Source organism: Nicotiana tomentosiformis, chromosome 12 (genome assembly GCF_000390325.3).
Source record: "Nicotiana tomentosiformis chromosome 12, ASM39032v3, whole genome shotgun sequence".
Taxonomy (NCBI): Eukaryota; Viridiplantae; Streptophyta; class Magnoliopsida; order Solanales; family Solanaceae; genus Nicotiana; species Nicotiana tomentosiformis.
In genome coordinates, this window is record NC_090823.1 from 13,706,740 (window position 1) to 13,730,722 (window position 23,983).

The window sequence follows — 23,983 nt, forward strand, 5'->3', positions numbered from 1 at the left end:
GCACAACTTGTGGATTCGCTGGCAAATTTCACACGGGGGATAAAACAGTTATGCAACTCAATGAAGCGTAGTTTGGTACTATCTACAAATTCCTTAGCAATCTTTTCTAGATAACCCAAGACACCTTTCCTCAGCAGTTTACCTTATAACCCATTTGCTCAATCTTCCTTTGAATCTTCTTCAACCTTTTCCATAACTTCCTCTGCTGCTTCCCCATAATCTTCATCAGACTCTATCTCTGTAGAATGGAATGGCCATAAAAGTGACTCGTCAGTAAATTTTTAGTGAAAAAGAGTTAGAGTTGGAAGCTCAGAATAACACATACTCAAACACTAAAAGGATTAAACATATCTAAATTCAACCAGACGACAATTGTTCAAAACGTTCCCCTGATTATCATAGATGTAGGTTATCGAATGAGTTTCATTCTTGGCATGAACAGATAAATAGTACGTAAATAAATAAAATAAGTTCAGAAGAAATATTTAATAATACGTGCAGTAATTCTATACTGAACCTTTATATCATAACAAAAGGCCCTAACATGATAATCACATGTACCAGATGTTACGAACTATTCAATTTTCCTTATCTTGTTGAATCCCACGATATAGTAGTTATGCACAAAAGAATCGTATGATTTAACACAGTTCATCAGAAGTCAAACATCTAATGGATGTTTCATTCAGATTACTTACCTCTAATTGTGTCAAAGGCATAAACTTTAAGCATGTCGCTTCCTGAATTCTCCAATTGCTCTTTCTGGATCTGCGCAGCAAAAGTCACAAGGGAAGGAATACATCCATGTAACTCAATTTGCTGTAGTGTCACACTATCTGCGAATCCTTGAGGAATCTCTTTTAAGTACCTGCAATTTCTGATAATTACGCGCTCAAGGCATGGGAAATAATCATCAGCGGCACTCCAGTAAACAAGACTCAACTCCTCAAGGAGCAAGAATTTAAGTTCAGAAATCCCATCTCTGTTACTTCCCAGAATATTCTTAAACGAAAGGCTTCTTTCTTCAATTGGAGCACGTTGAGTTTGGGCAACAAGCTAATGGTTGCCATGTCCTTCCACAATCATTTATTGCGGGAAAATAGAAGATTTGTCCAATTAGATCTCTGCTTATAGTTCAAGTCAATGCTGAAATGAAAACAATGACCTAACATTTCTAAGGTAGAGAGAGATAGCAGAATATTTAGAAATAACGTCCTTTAAGCAATGTGTGCAATAATCTTCAAATAACCCTTCAGACAGGCCAAATTAGAATATAATATCCGAGACCAGCATTACAGAGTAATATAAAGGGGCGGATGTAGTTAAGAACTTAATGTTTCATCCGAACCCAGTATCTTTGGTCGAAATTAAAAATCCAGAAAAAAATTACAAATAATAGAGTTCGAATCCATTAAAACAAATGGGTTGTGGTAGAATACCGAACTCGAACCCATAATGCTCAAATCCTGGATACGCCTATGGAATAATACCACACATAATGCTAGCCTTTTGTTCTCTGGAGAAGTTTTGATGATCAAATCAACCCCAGTTGACTAGAAACAAGAACAGGAAAAAAGAAAAAACAAGACTTATAACAAGCAAGTTTCACAAGTGGTGTCATCTCTTTTTTCTCGTCGGATTTGTTGGCAAAATTCACACGGAAGAGACGACACAACGAGCTGCAGTTTGGTGCTATCTGCAAATTCCTTAGAAATCCCTTTTTGAAAAACCAACACATCTTTTTCTCGCTGGATTTGTTGGCAAAACTCATTTACTCATTTCCTCTGCATCTTCCTAAGAAGCTCTCCCTGTACAGTGGCCATTACAAGTGAATCTTCAGTAAGTGTAAAGTGAAGGGTTAGAGATTATCAGAGTCAGAAACTCAATATAATACATATTCACATACATTCAGACCTCTCTATAACAGCATCACTATATAACAGCTATTCATTATAAAAGCCAAGTTTTTTATGGAACCAATTTTCATGTTATGTTATAATTTATGTTCTCTATAATAGCATTTCGCTATAACATCCAAAACAATCAGGAACAAATGAGGTTGTTATATATATATATATATATATATATATATATATATATATATATATTGTTTTTTGATAAGGAGACTGTTATATAGAGGTTTGACTACACTTCTAAAAAGATTTAACATATTTAACTTCAACAGACGACAATTGTTCAAAATGTTCCCCTGATTTTCCTAGATATAGGTGACCAATTTTTTTTTCTTTTTTCTTTGCAACAATTCAAGTGCCATCAATTTCAATTTAGTCCTTGCTGTCCCAGTTTTGAACTAAACAATGCACAATGTATTCTAAAACACATGTAGTTTAATGCTAAGTTACAGTTGAGAAAAGCAGTTGAAAAATGAATAAAATAAAAATGGACTATGACATTTCTATTTTAATGGAAAGGTGCAATGCTTAAACTTTTTACATTGAAAGAACAAATACTTCGACCAGAGTATTTGATTGTTTTCGGAGATTAATGTTGTTGTACAAGACATTTGACCCCTCAAAAATTACTTCCTGTATAGTTCATCCTCTTCCTTATACACCCATTCACTGAAACTACATATAAAAAAAAAGGTCAATCACATATAATGGATGTTGAAGAGCCATTCCAGATTGTTCTACTTACCTCGAATTGTGTTAAAGGAATAAACTTTAAGCATGTTGTTCCCCAAACTCTCGTGATTTTCTTGGATTTGCTCAGCAAAAGTCACAAGGGAAGAAGTACATCGATGTAACTGAATTTGCTGCAGTGTCAAACTATCTGCAAATCCTTCAGGAATCTCTTTTAACGTACGACAGTTTCTGATAACTATGTGCTCAAGGCATGGGAAATAATCATCAGCGGCTCTCCAGTAATCAAGATCCAACCACTCAAGGAGCAAGAATTTCAATTCAAGAAATCCCATCTCTGTTACTTCCCAGACTGTATCTACGGGATAACTAATTACAAAGGCATCAGCCTTCAACTGGAGCACCTCAAGTTTGGGCAACTTGCTAATGATCGTCATGTCCTCCCACAGTAGAAAAGTTTTGCGGAGTGTCAGCTTCTTGAGATTAGGTGGGAAAGAACTTGCGAATGGAAGACTAAGAAGTACATCATATCTGGTAAGGATGTATGATGAGATTTTTAGTTCCTCAAGCTCGTGTAAATATATTAGATTATCTAAGCATATAGGCTCATAATCAAATTCGTCTTCAGTGCCAGAAATACCCAATTTTCTCACATTTTTAATCCCTTCAAATATTTCTTTTGTGCAACAACAAGGACTCAACCCAGAAACACTTTGTAAGTTTTCCAAAACGCAGTACTTAACTTCATTAGCTGATACCTTTGGAGGAGAATATAGAGACATCCTTGTAGAGTGGAGATGCCTCAATTGAGACATTTCCCAAATTCCATTTGGTAAATGCACAAGATCGATTTGTGGAAGACTTATGGAAAAAATAAAAGTTTGTAAATTCCAAAGATTGGAAATTGATTGATGTTCAGAAGTCTCAAAATTAACCACCACAGCCAAATACCTCAAAGAAGCTAGGTGTACTACTCCAATAGGGAATGAAACTAATCTTATTGTCACCAAGTCCAGTACTCTAAGAAGTTTAAAATGGAATAGTTTAATAGATAATTGATGTCGCACCAGATCACTGGGATGAAAATGAATAGAACGTATTTTGCTATGAGTAAGATTTTCCAAAAGAGCATAAGAATCATAACCTCGCTCTGGATTAACTGACACCCATCGGCCTTGAGAGGAAACCCTTCTAGATCCTAGGTATGCAACATACAAAAGATTCTCGCTTTCACCTTCTCTCAAGCATAAATCATGGAGAAGATCATGAATCCTACATGTCTTGATCTTGTCATCCAAACTTTGCTTGCTAACAACAACCAGACTTTTATCAATAAGATCATGTAAAATATTAGCAGCTACTTGTCCCAATCCTTCAGACCCCTTTAGCTCTAAGAGACCTTCGGCAATCCATAATCTAGTCAATTTCTTCACAGAAATCTCACTAGCTTTTGGAAAAACTCCAAAATAAAGAAAGCAAGCTTTCAAATAAGAAGGAAGATGATTGTAGCTCAAACCAAGCACTCTTGAGCAATGCTGATAATCATCAAGATCTACTGATGAGATCACACTTTGAGCTACTTTGATCCACCCATCCATTGTTTTCTTGCTAGAGAGAGTCCCTGCAACCACAGAAATCATTAGTGGTAATCCTTTGCAATTACTTACAACTTCCTTCGCGACATTCTCAAATTCAGTTGGACAATCTTTTTTGCCAAACACCTTTTGGCAAAACAAATGCCAACTTTCCTTTGGCTCTAGGAAACGCATTGGAAACAGATCCTTAGGAGAGCTAGCATATTGAGCAACCTTCATGTCTCGAGTAGTCAACAATATCCGACTTCTATTATTGTTTTCTGGAAAACATAATCTAACATCATCCCAGGCTTCCCTACTCCATATATCATCCACAACAATCAAATACCTTCTACCCTTTAAACTTTTTTGCAAGCGATCTGCTAGCTCTCCATCGCTTTTCTCATCAAGCTCTTTGGCCACCCCAACAGTGTCTTGAAGGAGGGTTAGAAGCATCTTTCTTAAACTGTAGTTCTTGGACACAGTAATCCATCCACAAACATCAAAGAAGCTCAAAATTGAGGGATCAGAAAACATCTTACTGGCAAAAGTTGACTTACCTATGCCGCCCATCCCAACAATAGAAATGACTTCCAGTTGAGATGAGTGTCCGGTAAGTTGACTCCGCATGCGCTCTTGTTCAATGTTGTACCCCACCATATCGTTCACGAGGGTTGAAACATGCAATCGTGGTGAACTAGAACCACTGATTGAATGATTTACAGCTTGCAAGTTGTTATTCTTCATCTGTTTGATGAGCTTTTCCTTGATCGAATCAACAGCACATATAGCTTGTAGCAAGATCTTATAAAGTCTCTCATGGGACTTTGATGGAAGGTGGAAGACTCGCTGCAACATCTTAAGAAGCGTCTTCTGAGACTCTCTTTGGATGTGTGATTCGACTTTTTCCTCTACTTTATTTGCTAGATCTTTGACCTTTTTCTGCAAATCCTTCATTGGTTCATCATCAGAATTGTCCAGAAACTCTAGCAGAGAGCCAACCTTCTTGTGGAGTAATTCCAAAAGTAATTTATGACCCTGCTGAATGTCTAAGCAGGATTGTGGAAGCTGCTGCATTATTCCCATCAGAGAAGTAACAGCAGCATGAGCAGCCATATCTATTTCTAGTTATGCAAAGAACCTTCAGATGACAAGAGTGGGTTGCTCTAGTGGTAAGCACCCTCCACTTCCAACCAAGAGGTTGTGAGACACCCCAAGAGCAAGGTGGGGAGTTCTTGGAGGGAAGGAGCCGAGGGTCTATCGGAAACAGCCTCTCTACCCTAGGGTAGGGGTAAGGTCCGCATACACACTACCCTCCCCAGACCCCACTAGTGGGATTATACTGGGTTGTTATTGTCAAAGAACCTTCAGATATCTATACAAGATTTGTGAATGAAGAAATTTGTGAATGAAGAAATTTGCAGAATAGTTGGGACTTAAAATGATAGATAGGGAAGTTTGACAACTCCTACTATAAGTATATCAAGGGGTGGTCATTTGCTAAATACTTGTTGAAAATTTCACTGAAGTTTCCTACAGAACTTAGCTAATTGCAATTTAAATATTGTAGTTGTCTTCCACTACTGATTTAGAATATGTCAAGTCAACTACGCCTTCATAATTGGTAGCTGAAAAATCAACTAGTGTGTTCATACCCTGTAATAACCATTTGGTTTGGTCTCAGGAAGATGACTATGTCGCCTTTTCGTCACCATTAAGAGATCATCACTGACTGAAGAGAAGATGACTATGTCACCATTTACGTCCAGATAAATATTGTGGGCTAATATAATTAAATTAATTATTTAACTCCAATATGAACTCAACATACAAGCAATCATCACATGGCAGGAACTATTCACATCTTCAATCAAGTCTCTTCAAAATGCGATGACTCGATTAAGAATTCAAAGAAATTTAATTCTATGGCAAAGAGCCAAATTCGTCATCAGGATTGTCAAGAAACTCTAGCAGAGAGCCAAACTTGTCGTACAGTGATTTCAAATGTTCTTTATGACCCTCCTGCAAGTCTAAGTTGGATTGTGAAAGCTGATATATTGTTCCGATCAGCGAAGTTACAACATCATAATTAACCATCTCTGTTTGTACTTCTGCAAAGAACCTTCAGAGATCTATGCAAGATCTGTGAATAAATCAATCTGCAGAAAGTTGACACACAAAAATGATAGACAAACTATTAAGTATATCATAATCAACCATCTCTGTTAGAATGATTTTAAAGATGACAATTTAAATTAAGTTTCTGTACTAACTCAAAACTCTATGATTGACAGGAACATGTAGAATAATTCAATGACTTCCAGATTCAATTAAAGAGGGAAGTGCACACACAGAAGATGCTCAGCAGTAAGCCAAGGGAGGAAGGTCGAAGACCCAGTCAAGACACAGGAAAAGGATGAAATCAAAGACGAGGTGATTGGCTCTGCGGAGATTCAGCTTATTAAAAAGTAAACGCACGAACAAGCCAAGAGGATTCAACATCTACTATTTATACCATAAAAAACTAATTTTGACCTTACATATATAGTATAATTGTTCGGCGTAAGGGGATTCAGATGAACCCCTTCCACCACCCTAACTCCGCCCTTGATTGGCTGATAATTGTGGGAAATTGGATCAAGGCAAGACTTTACGAAATATTCAATTTCCTCTAGTTGAATTTGATGTTATAGTAGTTATGCACAAAAGAATCATATAATTTAACACAGTTCATCACAAGTCAAACATATAATGGATGTTGAAGATTCATTCAAATTACTTACCTCTAATTGTTTCAAAGGCATAAACTTTAAGCATGTCGCTTCCCAAACTCTCTAATTGCTCTTTCTGGATCCGCTCAGCAAAAGTCACAAGGGAAGGAATACATCCATGTAACTCAATTTGCTGTAGTGTCACACTATCTGCGAATCCTTGAGGAATCTCTTTTAAGTACCTGCAATTTCTGATAATTACGCGCTCAAGGCATGGGAAATAATCATCAGCGGCTCTCCAGTAAACAAGATTCAACTCCTCAAGGAGCAAGAATTTTAGTTCAGGAAATCCCATCTCTGTTACTTCCCATGCTATTCTTAAACGAAAGGCTCCGTTCTTCAATTGAAGCACGTTGAGTTTGGGCAACATGCTAATGGTTGTCATGTCCTTCCACATCAATCCAGTGTCGTTAAGTGTCAGCTTTTTGAGATTTGGTGGGAAAGAATCCAGACGTGGAAGCCTTACGAAACTAGACATGTAAGATTTAATACTTAGCTCCTCGAGCTCATGTAAATATATTAGATTATCTAGGCATCTGGACTTACCATCATATTCATCGTTTTTGCCAAAAATCCCCAATTTTTTCACTTTCTTAATCCCTTCAAATATTTCTTTTGTGCAACAAGAAGAACTCAACCCATAAACACTTTGCAAGTTTTCCAAAACCCGATACTTAACTTCATTTGCTGATGATACCTTTGGAGGAGAATTCAAATATATCTTCGAAGAGTGGAGATGCCTCAATTGAGACATTTCCCAAATTTCATTTGATAAATATATGGTATGGCATGTATTTGGAAAACATTGAGGGAAAACAAAGGTTTGTAAATTCCAAAGTTTAGAAATTGGTAGATCTTTAGGAATCGTACGAACTATCATGGCCAAATACCTTAAAGAAACTAGGTGTACTATTTCTCTAGGTAAATTGTCGAAGCCCACTTTTTCCAAGTCCAATACTCTAAGAAGTTTGAAATGGTTTAGTCTTAATGCAAGATAGTCTATGCTTATGGTGAAAGAAATATGAAGAGAACGCGTTTTGCTATGAGTAAGATCACCAAAACGAAAAAGAGAAGAAAAACCTCGCGTTGAATGAAGTGACACCCACCGACGACCTTTAGGGAATACTGTTCGGTGTCCTTTAGCAATTGGAGGATTAACAACGTACAAGAGATTCTCCTTTTCAGCTTCTCTCAAGCATAGATCATGGAGAAGATCATGAATCCTGCATGTCTTGGTTTTGCCATCCAAACTTCGCTTGCTAACAACAACTAGACTCTTATTGATAAGATCATGTAAAAGACTAGAGCCCAATTTCTCCAGCTCCTCGAGCCCCTTTAGCTCTAAGAGTCCTTCCGCAACCCATAATCTAATCAACTTTTTCACAGAAATCTCACTAGCTTTTGGGAAAACTCCGAAATACAGAAAGCAAGCTTTCAAATGTGAAGGAAGATAACTGTAGCTCAAAGAGAGCACTCTTGAGCAACGCTCATAATCATCAAGGTTTACTAAAGAGCTAACACTTTTAGCTACTTCCCTCCACGCGTCCAGTGTCCTCTTGCTAGAGAGAGTCCCTGCAACCACAGAAATTATTAGTGGTAATCCTTGGCAATTTTATACGACTACCCTTGCGACATTCTCAACTTCAGTTGGGCAACCTTTATTACCAAATGCCTTTTGGCAAAATAAATGCCAACTTTCCTTTGGCTTCAGGAGACGCATTGGAAAAGGATCGTTAGGAAAACTAGCATATTGAGCAACATTCATGTCTCGAGTAGTCAACAGTATACGACTTCTGTTACTATTATCTGGAAACCATAGTTTAATCTCATCCCAGGCTTCCGTGCTCCATATATCATCCACAACAATCAAATACCTCCTACCCTTTAAACTTTTTTGCAAGCGATCTGCAAGTGCATCATCAATTTTCTGCAAGCCATCTTCTAAATCTCCATCACTCTTCTGCAAGCGATTTGGTTGTTCTCCATCGCTTTTCTTATCAGCCTCTTCATCCACCCCGATAGCATTTTGAAGGAGGGATAAAAGCATCTTTCTTATACTGTAGTCCTTGGACACAACAATCCATGCGCGAATATCAAAGAAGCTCAAAATTGAGGGATCAAAAAATATTCTTTTAGCAAAAGTTGACTTACCAATGCCGCCCATCCCAAAGATAGAGATGACTTCCAGTTGAGATGAGTGTCCCCTAAGTTGACCCAGCATGAGTTCTTGTTCAATGTTGTACCCCACAATTTCTTTCTCAAGGGTTGAAGCATTTGATTGTGATGAAGTAGAAGCGCCAAGCGAACAATTTCCAGCTCGCATATTATTCTCCCTCAGCTTCAGTAGCTCTCTGTTCACAGAGTCAATGTCTTTTATAGCTCGCTGCAAGATCATAAGAAGCCTCGAATGGGCATTTGTTGGAAGGTGGAAGACTCGTTGCAACATCTTAAGAAGCTTCTTCTGGGCCTCTCTTTGAATGTGTGATTCAACTTCGTCTTCTACTTTATGTGCTACATCTTTGACATTTTTTAGCAAATCCTTCATTGGTTCATCATCAGAATTAGTGTCAAGAAACTCTAGCATAGAACCAACCTTGTCGTAGAGTAATTTCAAGTGTTCTTTGTGATCCTCCTGAAGGTCTGAGGTGGATTGTGAAATCAGTTGTATTGTTCCCATCAGAGAAGTTACTGCAGCATAAACTGTAGCCATATCTCTCCCAACTTCTGCAAAGAACTTCCAAGATTTGTGAATGAAGAAATTTGCAGAAAGTTGGCACTCAAAAATGATAGACAAATTTGACTACTACTGCTAACTATATCAAGTGGTGCTCATTAATTTGTTGAATACTTCCTGATAATTTGTTGGTCAACTATTGCACACTGGAAACAATAAAGTTTGATACATAGTAGGGAGTACTACTATATCAAAATCAAAACAAATTGTTTATTTTTTTATGAAATTTCCTAGATTTGGATAGTCACTTTTTCTTGGTTTTGATTTTTTTTTTTTTTAAATTGGAGCTTGGGAATTTTTGGAATCCCTTTGTTTTTCCTCTATTCTTGCCGTGTCCCCCTCCTCTGTTCCTCTCGTCCCATATCCCCCGTTTGTTACAAAACATAAGAAAGAATCTTGCCACATGGAAATAATTAATTAGCTCTTGCTTTAATTAATATTTTTTCTTTTCTTTTAAGAGTGTAAAATAAAAATACTAGCTAAATATTTTTAAATTAATTTTTTTTTATTTTCTTAAATAAAACCTACTAAAAATGAAATAATGGTTAAAATATGTAGATTAAACTTAAAATTATTTACATACTAAAAAGTGTTAAAAAATCCCAAGTATGGTCAAAAATTAGGTGTTCACAGCTGCCCCTCTTTGCTTGGGAACATGAAGAGTTTTCAGGCAAAGACAAAGTGAGTCGTGTGACTAATTTTTTACCAAAGGAAATGGTGCAACCGAGTCCTGGTTTTGGACAGCCTACATATCCAGGTAAGCGTGTAGTTCAAGGAAAATGATGGAATGATGAGTTGGAGAGTCGAGTGAGGTTCCGTCGAGGCTCCGGTCTGTGGTCCTGTTATTACATCAAAATCAAAATCAAAATAAAAAAGAATCTATAAGTCTTTTGAAGCTTGATCTTGAGTCTTGAATGGTTCTTCATGCAGACTCTGATCTGAACCTTGATGCTTACTAGTTGCAGGTGTTAGTTCATTCTCCTAAGGCTTCTTCTGATCAAAACATGATATGCAGTGCTCGTGACTTCAGCCATGGCTTGAGCAGTTCACATCTTTCATTTGCTTCTGCATTTTGGATTCACTTCTTTTTTTTCTTTACTTTTCTTTATTCTGGATGGAGACTTTTTCATTTGGTCATCTCGAACCTTGTGCCTCGAGGTAAACCTGCCCAGACACCAAAACAAGCAAACGAACGAAATTTTTCTGCCCCAGTTTTCACTATGAAAATTTTGTGAGTTATTTGTAGCAAAAACTCGAAAATACTTCATTATTGAAAGCAATAAAAATTCGGGAATGGTGTATCCCAAAAAGATCATGATTATTTATTTATTTATTTATTTATTGGATGGTGTTCCTTTATTTAAGATCAACTCGACTAGGAAGTGGAAACTCTGTGTCTAAAGTTTTAGTGGAGACTCTATGTTGGAAAAGAGACTAGGGAGTGGAGACCCTATGTCTAAAATAAAATCAACTAGGGAGTGGAGACCATATGTTGAAAAAGCGACTAAGGAGTGGAGACCCTATGTCTAAAATAAAATCAACTAGGGAGTGGAGACCCTATGTCTAAAATACAATCAACTAGGGAGTGGAGATCCTATGTCTAAAATACAATCAACTAGGGAGTGGAGATCCTATGTCTAAAATACAATCAACTAGGGAATGAAGACCCTATGTCGGAAAAGAGACTGGGGAGTGAAGACCCTATGTCTAAAAATAATTTCAACTATGGAGTAGAAACCTTATGTTGGAAGATGCAGCTATGGAAAGATGTATCATATGCTAACATGCGACTTTTTTTTTTTTTTTGATTTTGTTTTTAAGCAAATACATTTTTTTTAAAATAAATTGGCCTAACGCTTATTTTCTGAGGGCACGAACAAATAATTTTTTTTTTTCAAACCAGACTTCTTCTCTTTTTTTAAAAAATTATTCTAGGAGAAAATTTATGAGACTGAGTTTTCTTATCTTAGGAGAAAGATTCATCAGACTAGGTTTTTTTTTTGTTATCTTAGGAGAAAGATTTATCAGACTAAGATTTCTATCCTAGGAGAAAGATTCATCAGACTAGATCTTTTTATCTTAGGAGAAAGATTCATCAGACTAGGTTTTTTTTTTTTTAGTTATCTTAGGAGAAAGCTTCATCAGACTAAGATTTCTATCCTAGAAGAAAATTCATCAGACTAGGTTTCTAATTTGTTATCTTAAGAGAAAGATTCAACAGACTAAGATTTATATCCTAGGAGAAAATTCATCAGACTAGGTTTCCTTATCTTAGGAGAAAGATTCATCAAACTAAGATTTTTATCCTAGGAGAAAATTCATCAGACTAAGTTTCTTTCTTTTTTTTTTTAATCTTAGGAGAAAGATTCATCACGCTAAGATTTCTTATCCTAGGAGAAAATTCATCAGACTAGGGATTCTTATCTTAGAAGAGAGATTCATCAGACTAAGACTTTGTATCCTAGGAGAAAAATTCATTAGACTAGGTTTTCTTCTCTTAGTAGAAAAATTTATCACACTAAGATTTCGATCCTAGGAAGAAGTTCATCAGACTAGGTCTCTTTTATTTTTGGTTATCTTAGGAGAAAGCTTCATCAGACTAAGATTTCTAACCTAAGAGAAAATTCATCAGACTAGGTTTTCTTATCTTAGGAGAAAGATTCGTCAGACTAAGACATTTATCCTAGAAGAAAAATTCATCAGACTAGGTTTTCTTTTTGTTATCTTAGGAGAAAGCTTCATCAGACTAAGATTTCTATCCTAGAAGAAAATTCATCAGACTGGGTTTTCTTATCTTAGGAGAAAGATTCATCAGACTAAGACATTTATCATAGGAGAAAGATTCATCAGACTAGATTTTTTTTTTTAATCTTAGGAGAAAGACTCATCAGACTAAGATTTCTATCATAGGAGAAAGATTCATCAGACTAGGTCTGCTTATCTTAGGAGAAAAATTCATCAGACTAAGACTTCGATCCTAGGAGAAAATTCATCAGACTAGGTTTTTTTATTTTATTTTTTATTTTTTTTAGGAGAAGGATTCATCAGACTAAGATTTCTATCCAAGGAGAAAGATTCATCAGACTAGGTTTTCTTATCTTAGGAGAAAGATTCATCAGACTAAGATTTATATCCTAGGAGAAAATTCATCAGGCTAGGTTTTCTATCTTAGGAGAATGATTCATTAGACAAGACGTCTATCCTAGGAGAAAATTCATCAGACTAGGACTTTTTGATTATCTTAGGAGAAAGATTCATCGGACTAAGAGATTTCTATCCTAGGAGAGAGGGTCTCAGACTAGGTTTCCTTATCTTAGGAGAATGATTCATCAGACTAAGATTTTCATTGGAAGGAAAAATCCATGAGACTAGGATGCATTACCATAGGAGGAAAATGTGAAGAGAAATGACATAATTTTATGCATATTAGAAAGACAAATAAAGGCAAAGATTTGAGAAACTTCCATTTGTCAGCTCTTCTCTTCTATTTTTTTTTCATTTTTTTTTTTGAACCACTATCCTTGCACTGCTTTGTTCCTGTTTCAAACAAAGAAAATTTTGTCAGTTTTGAAAGTGGTGGTCGGTTTGTGGCCTTGATGTCTTTGGCAGCTTGGCTTTGTGTCCATTCTCTTTTAGAAGACCGACTGCATTGGTAGTTGGTTGCACTGCTGGGAGACTCTGTTGTTGATTTCAAGGGACGTTTACTTTCTGTATCTATCCCGATTGTTTCGTTCCCCATGCCATTGGTGTTTTGTGGCTCAATCAACCTTATCTCAACTGGAGATCTTTGCTTAGGTGATCTTTTCTGATATCTTGAATGACTTCGTGCTTTTTGAGCAATTTGTCTGTCATAGAGAATCACAAAGTTATCTTTGTTTGCGCCGAGTAGGCTAACAAGATTCTTTTGGGGGGAACCATTTTCATGAATCCTCGAGGCATGTTGACTGTAACAAATGAGTGTGTGGCCAAATTTACTTTGTGCAACTGAAAAGCTGGTAGCAGATTTTAAAATCTTTTCTTACTTGTTTTTGACAAGGACGGACTTAGAGTGAAGGACACAATGATGCAAAGAAACAATATTAACAAGAAATGCCCATGTCGGGAAGGATAGAATGAAGAGTTTTTTTTTAATAACTAGCCTTAATGATCATGACATGCATTTTGCACTCAACGGCCTGATCTATCAAACTGATCTAATCTTTTCTTTTACCATTCCTATGACCTTTGAAGTCGGGCTTGTTCGTGTCAATCTTTTGCATCAGCTTCACGACTCACTTTCGACTAGTGGTGCCCCAAGGGATTTTCACCAACAAGTCTCTCTCATTTATCTATCTCTACTTACCGTCGTCTTACAGTGCCCGTGAGGGTTTTCACTAGTAAGACTCATTTTTCTTTTTCTATTTCTTTCCCCCTTTTTTGTGAGCAACTTGACAGTGTTCTATGTCGTGTGACAATTGTTGCTCATTGCATGCGTCTCTTGGCATTCTTGAAGGCATATTGGAAGGTTTTCATTTGGAAGGTTTTTGGATAGGATTGGAAAGAAGGGACGACATGAAGGCTCAAAGTAGACTCAATATGAAGGGTTGTAGACTTACAACTCTTGGAATCGACTCTTTCTAAAGCTGAAATAAAATCTTTGCCCTAGTTTCAAATATTGGGGATTTTTTTTTTGAATTCTTATTTGGTTAGACCGAACCGTGTAAGGCTGCCTACGTATCATTTTTTAAAGGAATCAGGTCAAACGTAGTTCAAACATCTGACCTAGCTATTTTTTTTCATCTTTCGTTCTTTGTCTTTTCCTTTTCTTTTCTTTTTTTTTGCTTTCAAAAGAAGTTGTCCCAGCTTTTATTTTCTGGGGGCATGGATTTTGACTGTTCTTTTCTTCTTGTTTTTTCACTTGAACTTTCTAAGAGTTGCCCCAGTTTGTACTCTTGGAACATGGACTTTTCTTTTCATATTTTTTTTGTTTATTTCATTTTTTGGACTTTTAACTCGAAATCTTGATTTCAAAAGAGGGTGGTCAAAAAAAATAACACAGGTTCAAAAGGGGTAACGAATGGTATAAAGTATTTGGATAACAGAAAAAGGGCCTCCCAGCCTCGAGAACGCCAAACATAGTATCCTTTTGCAATCACAACATTTGATAAACATGCCTGCCTCCTTGGTGTGTCGTGGTCGAAAGACACTTTCCATCCATTAATGTCAAACTTGTCACCAAACTTCAATTGATTCTTCCTCAAACCCGATCTTCACAATGATTTGAAGGTAAAGATCATTAACCTCCACGGGTACGACTATTCTAGTTCCACGTGAATCTTTTCTCTAGCTTATAAAGTATTTCAACTCATTTTCATCCTTAAAAGTATCTTTTTCTCAGTTATCCAATTCAAGCTTAAATCAATTTTCTAAGATCTGGCAAAAAATTCCGCATGCATGTCATGTCACTAGAACTAGCGGTGAAAGAACTAAGCATAGAATGACACAAAAGGACAAACCGTATTTCATTGAATAACGAATTGAAGGATTTGACGACAAGACAAACAAACTGAAATCTGGATTACAACCCTGGATAACCCAGATAACAGAAAAGATGGCAAAATAAGCTACCAAGACTCCTCCCTGTATAAAAGATGAGTGACTTTCCAGTTGCAAAGCGACATCTTAGCCACAAATTTGCACATCGGCATTACTACGACATTCAACCATTTTTATTGCTATGGAGTTAGCACTCAAATTTTGACTTTTGATCAAATTGTTCCCCCCTGTCGGATTTCAGGATTGACATCATGGGAATCTTTCACAGTAGCTAATTTGCCAAAGGACTTGGACGAATTCTCATGTCTCCCTATCATCACAGATCATCCAAGCAGAGCATGTCCTGTTGCTCAAAACTGGTAGAAGTCAGCCAACATTTGCCTCCATTTTTAACACCAACTTGTTCACTTGCCTTTTCGTGACTTTAGTTGGATCAAATAATAATGGTTTTTGTTCCTTCGGTTGAGAAGGTGCTTTTATTTCTGAGAGATCCTGGATTGTTTTCATGACTCGCCATTGAAAACCAGCAAACCGACCACCTTTAACTAGCTTTCATTTCAAAACAAGAAGCATGTTATTATGAACACTATCTTTTTTCCTTACCTTTTTTTTTTCTTTTTTTTCTTCTTTTGTCACTCTTTTTTTTCTTTTCTTTTTTCAAAATCACTCGATCGAACCTAATGTGGGTTGCCTACGTATCATATGAGAACATGAATCAGATCTTGCGTAGTTCGGGAAGATCAGGAATAAAGTAAATAAACTAACTCCTTTTTTTTATTTTGATTTGTTCTTTTTAATTTTCGAAAGAAAGACTTATAAAGAAGAAAGAAAATATTTTTGGATTTCGATTTATTTTTAAAAAAAAGTATTTTTGAAAAGAAAGACTTCTAAAGAAGAAAGAAAATATATTTTTTTTGTATTTCAACTATTTTATTTTTCTGGAATTTCGAAAGAAAGACTTCTAAAGAAAAAAGGAAATATTTTTGGACTTTTATTTTGAATTTATGAAAGAAATACTTCTAAAGAAAAAAAAGAAAATATTTTTGAATCTTGAATTTTCTTTTCAATTTTCGAAAGAAGAATGAAAATATTTTTGGATTTTGAGAATAAATTAAAAAGAAAATATTTTTGTATTTTTTTTTTAAAATAATAGGGGTCTAAAAGAAAGATTTTCTAAAGAATGAAGTAAAGGAAAATATTTTTTGTTTTGTTTTTGAAAATTGTGGGCCGGAACCGATGAGGTTTGCCTACGTATCTGACATCCGATGAGAATCAGACCCCCGTAGTTCGGTCAAAAGCGGGGAATATCTCAAAATCTTAGTCTATTTTTCAATACCTTTTGAGTGAAATCAGACACAGTTTAATTTTTGAACACATGGATTTGATGAGAACCATGTGAATTTCACTCTCTTATTTTTTTTAAAAATTTTCTTTCCATATTCTAAAAGTCAGTCAACATACAAACTGGATCAAACAAATGTATAAGTAGCACGTAAGATGCATCAGAATGGTCTTTTTAGTTTCGGGTTACACCTGTCCTAGACGGACCCAACCCCTGTGTTGAGTCTCCTAAGTCAAATGCACATGATGTAAACAAACATACCTACTAGGGATCCGACATGAGGCTATGTTATTCTAGGTTTAAATCCTGCGGGGAGTGTTTTAGACTTGGCTTACCCAAGCGGACAGCTCAAGCCGAGGTGGGGCAATGTACCGGGTGCACGAAAGTCTACCCGGCCTAGTTGCTGATCCAGCCTCGTTCTATTTGGTACGACCTCTAACAGAAAAGTGGGCCATGCGTACGTGTGCACCATATTTTTAGAAGACTCGGAAGGGAGGCGTAAGAAAATAGTTTAATACAGTTCAAACAATATCAAAGCAGTAAATGAGCGGAAATTAGCACATTAGGCCCACAAACACAGTAATATCATACAATCAATAAAGCCAAGTGTATATCACATTACAAGCTCGAATTCTGAACCCTGAACCAGAAGTTCTGGGTTCTTTTCCCCAGCAGAGTCGCTAGAGCTGTCACACCTCCTCTTTCCCGAGGGATATGTGGGGAGTTTTTCCAATTTAAGAGACATTAATCGAAATGGGATTATTTATTTAATTTCAGAGTTGCCACTTGGGATATTTTTATGGTGTCCCAAGTTACCGATTTATTTCAGAATCCCAAATCGAGGAAAATGACTCAATTTTTGGTATGCGAACACAGAAGACTGGGTAAGGAATTATGTTAACTCGGGAGAAGGTGTTAGGCATTCCCGAGTTCCGTGGTTTTAGCACGGTTGCTTTAATCATACCTGACTTAATTAAATTGTTTAATTACGTATTTTAGAACCTATGTGCATTTTACCTTTACCGCTTTTAATTGCTTGATTATTCGTGATTATGGAATTATCTTGAAACGAGTCACGCGTACGTGTACTCTTTTTATTTGGCGTGTCAAAAATCATGTCACGCGTACGTGTACACAATTCACAACACTTATTTATTATTAAGATTGTTTGGCCAAAGTCGCGCAAACTCGTACTTCGGTTTTAACTTTGAGAATCACAATTATGTCACGCGAACGTATACATAATCGCGATAGATTAATTAAAAGCGCGCCTAAAGCACTCTAACGATTGATTGTTACGAGGCCACGATTTTATGGGTGAATAAAGTATTTTGGAGATATTAAATTTTTAGAGCATGGTAATCACTTAAAACCAAGTTTTTTTGTTCAGTTTCTTTTTATATCCAAAACCCCGTGGCAAAATGGAGGTGTTGTTTTTTTCTATAATTGGAAAGACCTTCCAAGGGATGCTAGAGGTTGCTCAAGGATGGATCAATTCCAGATGCCTAATTTTAGGATCAAGAGACAAAGGAAAGGGAATTTCTTGCAAGTCACCCAATTCTTTTGGAAATTTAATTTCTTTAACCTAGTTTTCTTTGCACTAGGATCTCTCTTTGTTCTTGGAGATGTTACAGTACATGATGTGGAGATAACATGTATAGTTTTGTCATTAAAAACATGTATAAAGTTAGGCATGCCTAACTTACTTGATGTAAAAATAAAAAAAATGAAAAAAAAAAGATAAACATCCAACTTTCCTAGACCAATGGAACTAATTAGGGAAATTAGGCCTTAGTTCATTCACATTCTTATTAACTCAATATACTGATTCAATTGGCTTTCCTCACGCAGGACTAGGCATTAACACACATGAGCAAACATATCCAACCTAATCAAATAGCCCCTACAAAAATTTCAGAGAACAGAAGACCACCATATTGCATTCCATCTCCATCCAACATCAGAATACTCATATAACCACGCCAAACAAAGTGTCACATGTATATAAAATTTAAAAGGAACAAATAAATAGGGAAATAATTTGGACCTTAAATCCCAAACGGGTTTTGAATCAGCCTTCGGACCGGAGCTTGATCAACGACCTCAATGGCACCTCAACGAACCCAACAACCTCGACGAATGCTTATTTCGGCAGGGCTTTTCGAAGTAAAATCAGCAACTTGGACCAATTTTCTAGTCCATGAGTGTGCTTCAACCTTAAGACCTTTACACTGACGAAACAAATTTCAACATTTTCAAACTCAACAACTGGACGAAGCCATGAACTGGAATCTTTCAAAAGATCGGAGCTCGACCGGAAAGTGTCGCTTGAGTTGTTTCTGTTGGCCTAGATCTGAACACCCAAACCCTCGAGCTGATTTGAGATTTAAGACTAGTGGCTTCGATATAGGAAGTTAGCAGCTATTCGATGATGAAAAAATAATGAAGCTAAAAGATTGGGGTAGAGAGCTTGACGATTAAAGGTGTTTTACATGGTTATGGAGTTTATTGGTATTGGGTTTTTGAATCCATGATTGATTGGTGGAACAAAAATGCGGGACGGTGATTTTGAAATTGGAATCCCTTTGTTTTTCCTCTATTCTTGCCGTGTCCCCCTCCTCTGTTCCTCTCGTCCCATATCCCCTGTTTTTCTCCTTTCCGTTCCCCTTTCTTTTCTTTTCTTTTTTTGTCCCTTTGCGGAACATATGTGTGCAGGTATTGAGTTTAATTGGTGGCCAAGAAAAAAGAATATGTACCTGCACGTGAGTTTGTTACAAAAGAGAAAGAATTTTGTGAAAATGATTAATTGGATCTTGCTTTAATTAATATTTTTTTCTTTTTTTTAAGTATAAAATAAAAATACTAGTTAAACATGGGTATATTTGGACATTCGCCGTATATTTTATCATTTACCCTACTTTTTATATAATAATTCTAATCTGTATCCTATTTTTTCTAAGTAATGTTGCAAGTTTATTTTTTATATTGTTGGTGCATGATATTATGAAACGACGGCAAACGATACAAATGTTGTATTAATCAAATAATACAATGCAGTACAATACAATACGATATATTATGAAACTAAATGTAATAACAATCCAACCAAGCTGTAAAGAGTAGTTAAATTAAAAGATATGACAACGTTTTGTAGGAGATAACTACATCTCCTCCGTCGAGTCACACCGGCAGAAGTTTTACCACCGGCGAGCAAGTCCGGTCACCGGTGCCGTCCTCGACCTTAAAAACAACTCCGAACTGTTGCTCCCCGAGCTCTATCTGTGAAACAACATGGATTTCCCCGATAACCTACTCTCCAATTCTTTTCCTCGTTACCTCTCCGCTGAGCTCTCAGAGATGGAATCATATTAAAACAACAGTTGCTTGCAAATGGATTTGTTACCTGAAGTAGTGGAGATATTGGAAATGGAAGCCGAGAGCAGCTATGGAGTGGCGGCGAGTCTCGATTTTTCAGTGACCAGCTCTTGAGAAAATTAAAATATGCATCAAAGATTAGCCACTGAAGAGTGAAGACAATCCAAGGCCGTGCGATTGAATTGAATTTATTGGCTACACCATTGTTCTGTAAAATTTCTTTGTTCTTCTTTCTAGTTCAGAGAAAACAAAGATTTGGACCTCTCATAACTTCTGTGTCTTAACAGAAAAACATCCACCTATTCTTCCCAGATTCTCCCTGTACAAATGGCCATTACAAGTGAGTCTCGAGTAAGTGTAAAGTAAAATAACATTGAGAGATTATCAGAGTTAAAAACTCACTATAACACATACAATTACTTTAAAGATATTTAACATTTCTAACTTCAACCATCCACATATTCTTCAAAAGGGTTGTCGTCTTTCACCAAATGTCCCAACAATTCGAATTTCGACTTCATTTTGCCATTTAATTCAACTATAATGTACACAATTAATGTAGTCTAAGAGCACATGCAGTTTAATGCTAAGTTAAAATTGAGAGAAGCCGTTGAAAATGAATAAAATGAATATGGATTATCTCATTTCTATTTTAATTAAAAGGTGAAACGCGCAGTTCTTCAAAATTCAAACTTATAATGGATGTTGAAGAATCATATAATACAGAAATACTTCACTTACATTTAATGGTGTCAAATGCATAAACTTTAAGCATGTTATTCCCCAAACTCTCCAATTGCTCTTTCTGGATCAGCTCAGCAGAATTCACAAGGGAAGGAGAACATTGATGTAACTCAATTAGCTGCAGTGTCATACTATCTGCAAATTCTTGGGGAATCTCTTTTAAAAACCTGCAATTTCTTATAATTATACGCTCGAGACATGGGAAACAATCATCAGTGGCTCTCCAATATCTAATATTCAACTGCTCGAGGAGCAAGAATTTCAATTTAGGAAATTGCATCTCTGTTACTTCCCAGACGATGTTTGGTACAAAGGCATTATTCCTCAACTGGAGCACCTTGAGTTTGGGCAGCATGCTAACGATTGTCATGTCCTTCCACAGTAAAAAAGTGCAGCAAAGTGTCAGCTTCTTGAGATTTGGTGGAAAGGAACCTGGACATGGAAGCCTAAGAAACGTATCAGCTTTGAATTTTCTGTATGATACAATAGTTAGTGCCTCAAGCTCAAATAAATCCATTAGATTCTCGAGGCATCTAGGCTCAATATTAAAATCATCTTTAGTTCCATAAATCCCCAATTTTTTCACTTTCTTAATCCCTTCAAATATTTCTTTTGTGCAACAACGAGGAATCAACCCAGAAACACTTTGCAAGTTTTCCAACGCCCGGTACTTAACTTCATTATCTGATACCATTGGAGGAGGAGAATATAAATACATCCTTGTAGACCGGAGATGCCTCAACTGAGACATTTCCCAAATTTCACTTGGCAAATATATGACCCCTTGGTATTCTGGCATATTTTGAGGAAAAATAAAAGTTTGTAAATTCTTAAGATTGAAAATTGGTAGATCTTTAGGACTCCTAGAAACCTTCACAGCCAAATACCTTAAAGCAACTAGGTGTACTACTTCACTAGGGAATTCATACCAACTTGTCTTCAATTCCAATACTCTAAGAAGTTTGAAATGGTCTAGTCTTAATTTAGAACGAGAATGCTCTGTTATGTAGGAATAAACCTGAAGAGAACGTGTTTTTCTACAATTAAAACGAATTGGTGAAAACCTACCGCCCTTTGGATAAACTGACACCCACCGATGAACTTTAGAGGAAACCTCTCTAGATCCTTCATATTTAGTCACCGGTGTTTCTGTAACATACAAGAGATTCTCGCTTTCAGCTTCTCTCAAGCATAAATCGTGCAGAAGATCATGAATCCTACATGTCTTGATTTTGTCATTCAAACTTCGCTTGCCAACAACAACTAGACTTTTATCAATAAGATTACTTAAAAGATTAGTAGCCACTTTTTCCAATCCCTCAAACCCCTTCAGCTCTAGGAATCCTTCGGCAACCCATAATCTAATCAACTTCTTCACAGAAATCTCACTTGCTTTCGGGAAAACTCCAAAATACAGAAAGCAAGCTTTCAAATGAGACGGAAGATGATTGTAGCTCAAAGCGAGCACTCCTGAGCAGCGTTGATAATCATCAAGATTTACTAACAAACTCACACTTTGAGCTACTTTCCTCCACTCATCCAATGTCCTCTTGCTAGATAGAGCCCCTGCAACCACAGAAATCATCAGTGGTAATCCGTTGCAATTTTTCACAACTTTCCTTGCAATATTCTTAAATTCAATTGGACAGACTTTTTGGTCAAATGCCTTTTGGCAAAATAAGGTCCAACTTTCCTCTGGCTTCAGGAAACGCATTGGAGAAGGATCCCTAGGATAGCTAGCATATTGAGCAACCTTAATGTCTCGAGTAGTCAATAATATCCGACTTCTATTATTGTATTCTGGAAACCATAGCCTAAACTCATCCCAAGCTTCTGTGCTCCATATGTCATCCACAACAATCAAATACCTCCTACCTTTTAAACTTTTTTGCAAGAGATCTGCTAGTTCTCCATCGCTTTTCTGCATGCGATTTGCTAGTTGTACATCACTTATCTTCTTCTTCTTCTTCTTCTTCTTCTTCAAGTTACCTTCTTCTTCTTGTCCTCCTCCTTCTTCTTCTTCTTCTTCTCTGTGTTCTCCAATATCGCTTTTCTTATCAAGCTCCGCATTTATCCCAGCATCTTGAAGGAGGGATAGAAGCATCTTTCTTAAATTGTAGTCCTTGGATACAGTAACCCATCCACGAACATCAAAGAAGCTCACAATTGAGGGATCATTAAACATTCTCTTGGCAAAGGTTGACTTGCCAATGCCGCCCATCCCAGCAATAGAGATGACTTCCAGCTGAGACGAGTTTCCTGTAAGTTGACCCCGCATGAGCTCTTGTTCAATGTTGTGCCCCACCATGTTGTTCTCGAGGGTTGAAACATGCAATCGTGGTGAACTAGAACCTCCAAGTGAAAAATTTCCAGCTCGCATATTATTATTATTATTATTATCCTTCAGCTTGTTGAGCTCTTCCTTGACAGAATCAACTTCTTCTATAGCCCGTTGCAAGATCATAAGAAGCCTCTCATGTGCCTTTGTTGGAAGGTGGAACACTCGTTGCAAGATTTTAAGAAGCGTCTTATGGTCCCCTCTCCAAATGTGTGATTCAACTTCATCTTCTACTTTATGTGCTACATCTTTGACCTTTTTTAGCAAATCCCTCATTGGTTCATCATCAGAATTAGTGTCAAGAAACTCTAGCATAGAACCAACCTTGTCGTAGAGTAATTTCAAGTGTTCTTTGTGATCCTCCTGAAGGTCTGAGGTGGATTGTGAAATCAGTTTTATTGTTCCCCTCAGAGAAGTTACTGCAGCATAAACTGTAGCCATATCTCTCCCTACTTCTGCAAGTAACTTTCAAGATTTGTGAATGAAGAAATTTGCAGATAGTTGGCACTTAAAAATGATAGACAAGTTTGGCACTTAAGATTTGTTGAATACTTCCTGATAATTTTGTTGAAGTCAACAGTCAACTATTGCACACTGGAAACAATAAAGTTTGATATATAGTAGGGAGTACTACTATATCAAAATCAAAACAAATTGTGTATTTTTTTATGAAGTTTCCTAGATGTGGACAGTCACCTTTTCTTGGTTTTGATTTTTTTTTATTTTAAGGGGAAGAAAGAGAAAAGGAGAGAGAGGGGGGTTAGTTGTTTTCCTTTAAATTTTACTGTTTTTTTCATTATTATTATTTTTTTCATCTTAGTTCAATGATTTCTTAGGCCAACTATTTTTGTTCACGCTCGTTGTATGCGTGAATTACACGCTTGTTGTCCAACTCCGCCATAATGTTGCCACATATGATTGGTCAACGGTCAAAGGAGTTTAAAATATAAGTTTTGATTAAGTAAAG

At 36.6% G+C, this 23,983-nt stretch overlaps 2 protein-coding genes across 5 annotated transcripts; both read right to left on the reverse strand.

Annotated features, from left to right (window-relative positions):
• Positions 1-763: 763 nt before the first annotated feature.
• LOC104121019 (putative late blight resistance protein homolog R1A-10) lies at positions 764-20,097 on the reverse strand. Of its 4 annotated transcripts, none has more exons than XM_070192294.1 (4): positions 19,963-20,097; positions 9,100-9,672; positions 6,961-8,520; positions 764-1,808 (listed from the first exon to the last, which is right to left on the reverse strand). In XM_070192294.1, exons 2-4 carry the CDS (start codon positions 9,656-9,658, stop codon positions 1,795-1,797), a joined length of 2,133 nt encoding a protein of 710 aa, XP_070048395.1. In that variant the 5' UTR covers positions 9,659-9,672; positions 19,963-20,097; the 3' UTR covers positions 764-1,794. The 4 variants fall into 4 exon arrangements, 3 of the variants coding, with proteins under 3 accessions (XP_070048395.1, XP_070048394.1, XP_033508660.1); XM_070192293.1 differs by having other exon boundaries at positions 8,605-9,672; XR_004503596.2 differs by lacking the exons at positions 6,961-8,520; positions 9,100-9,672; positions 19,963-20,097 and adding exons at positions 2,455-2,588; positions 2,659-6,946.
• LOC104121016 (putative late blight resistance protein homolog R1A-10) lies at positions 19,569-23,979 on the reverse strand. Its single transcript, XM_033652767.2, has 2 exons — positions 20,676-23,979; positions 19,569-20,253 (listed from the first exon to the last, which is right to left on the reverse strand). Exons 1-2 carry the CDS (start codon positions 23,455-23,457, stop codon positions 20,234-20,236), a joined length of 2,802 nt encoding a protein of 933 aa, XP_033508658.1. The 5' UTR covers positions 23,458-23,979; the 3' UTR covers positions 19,569-20,233.
• Positions 23,980-23,983: the final 4 nt, after the last annotated feature.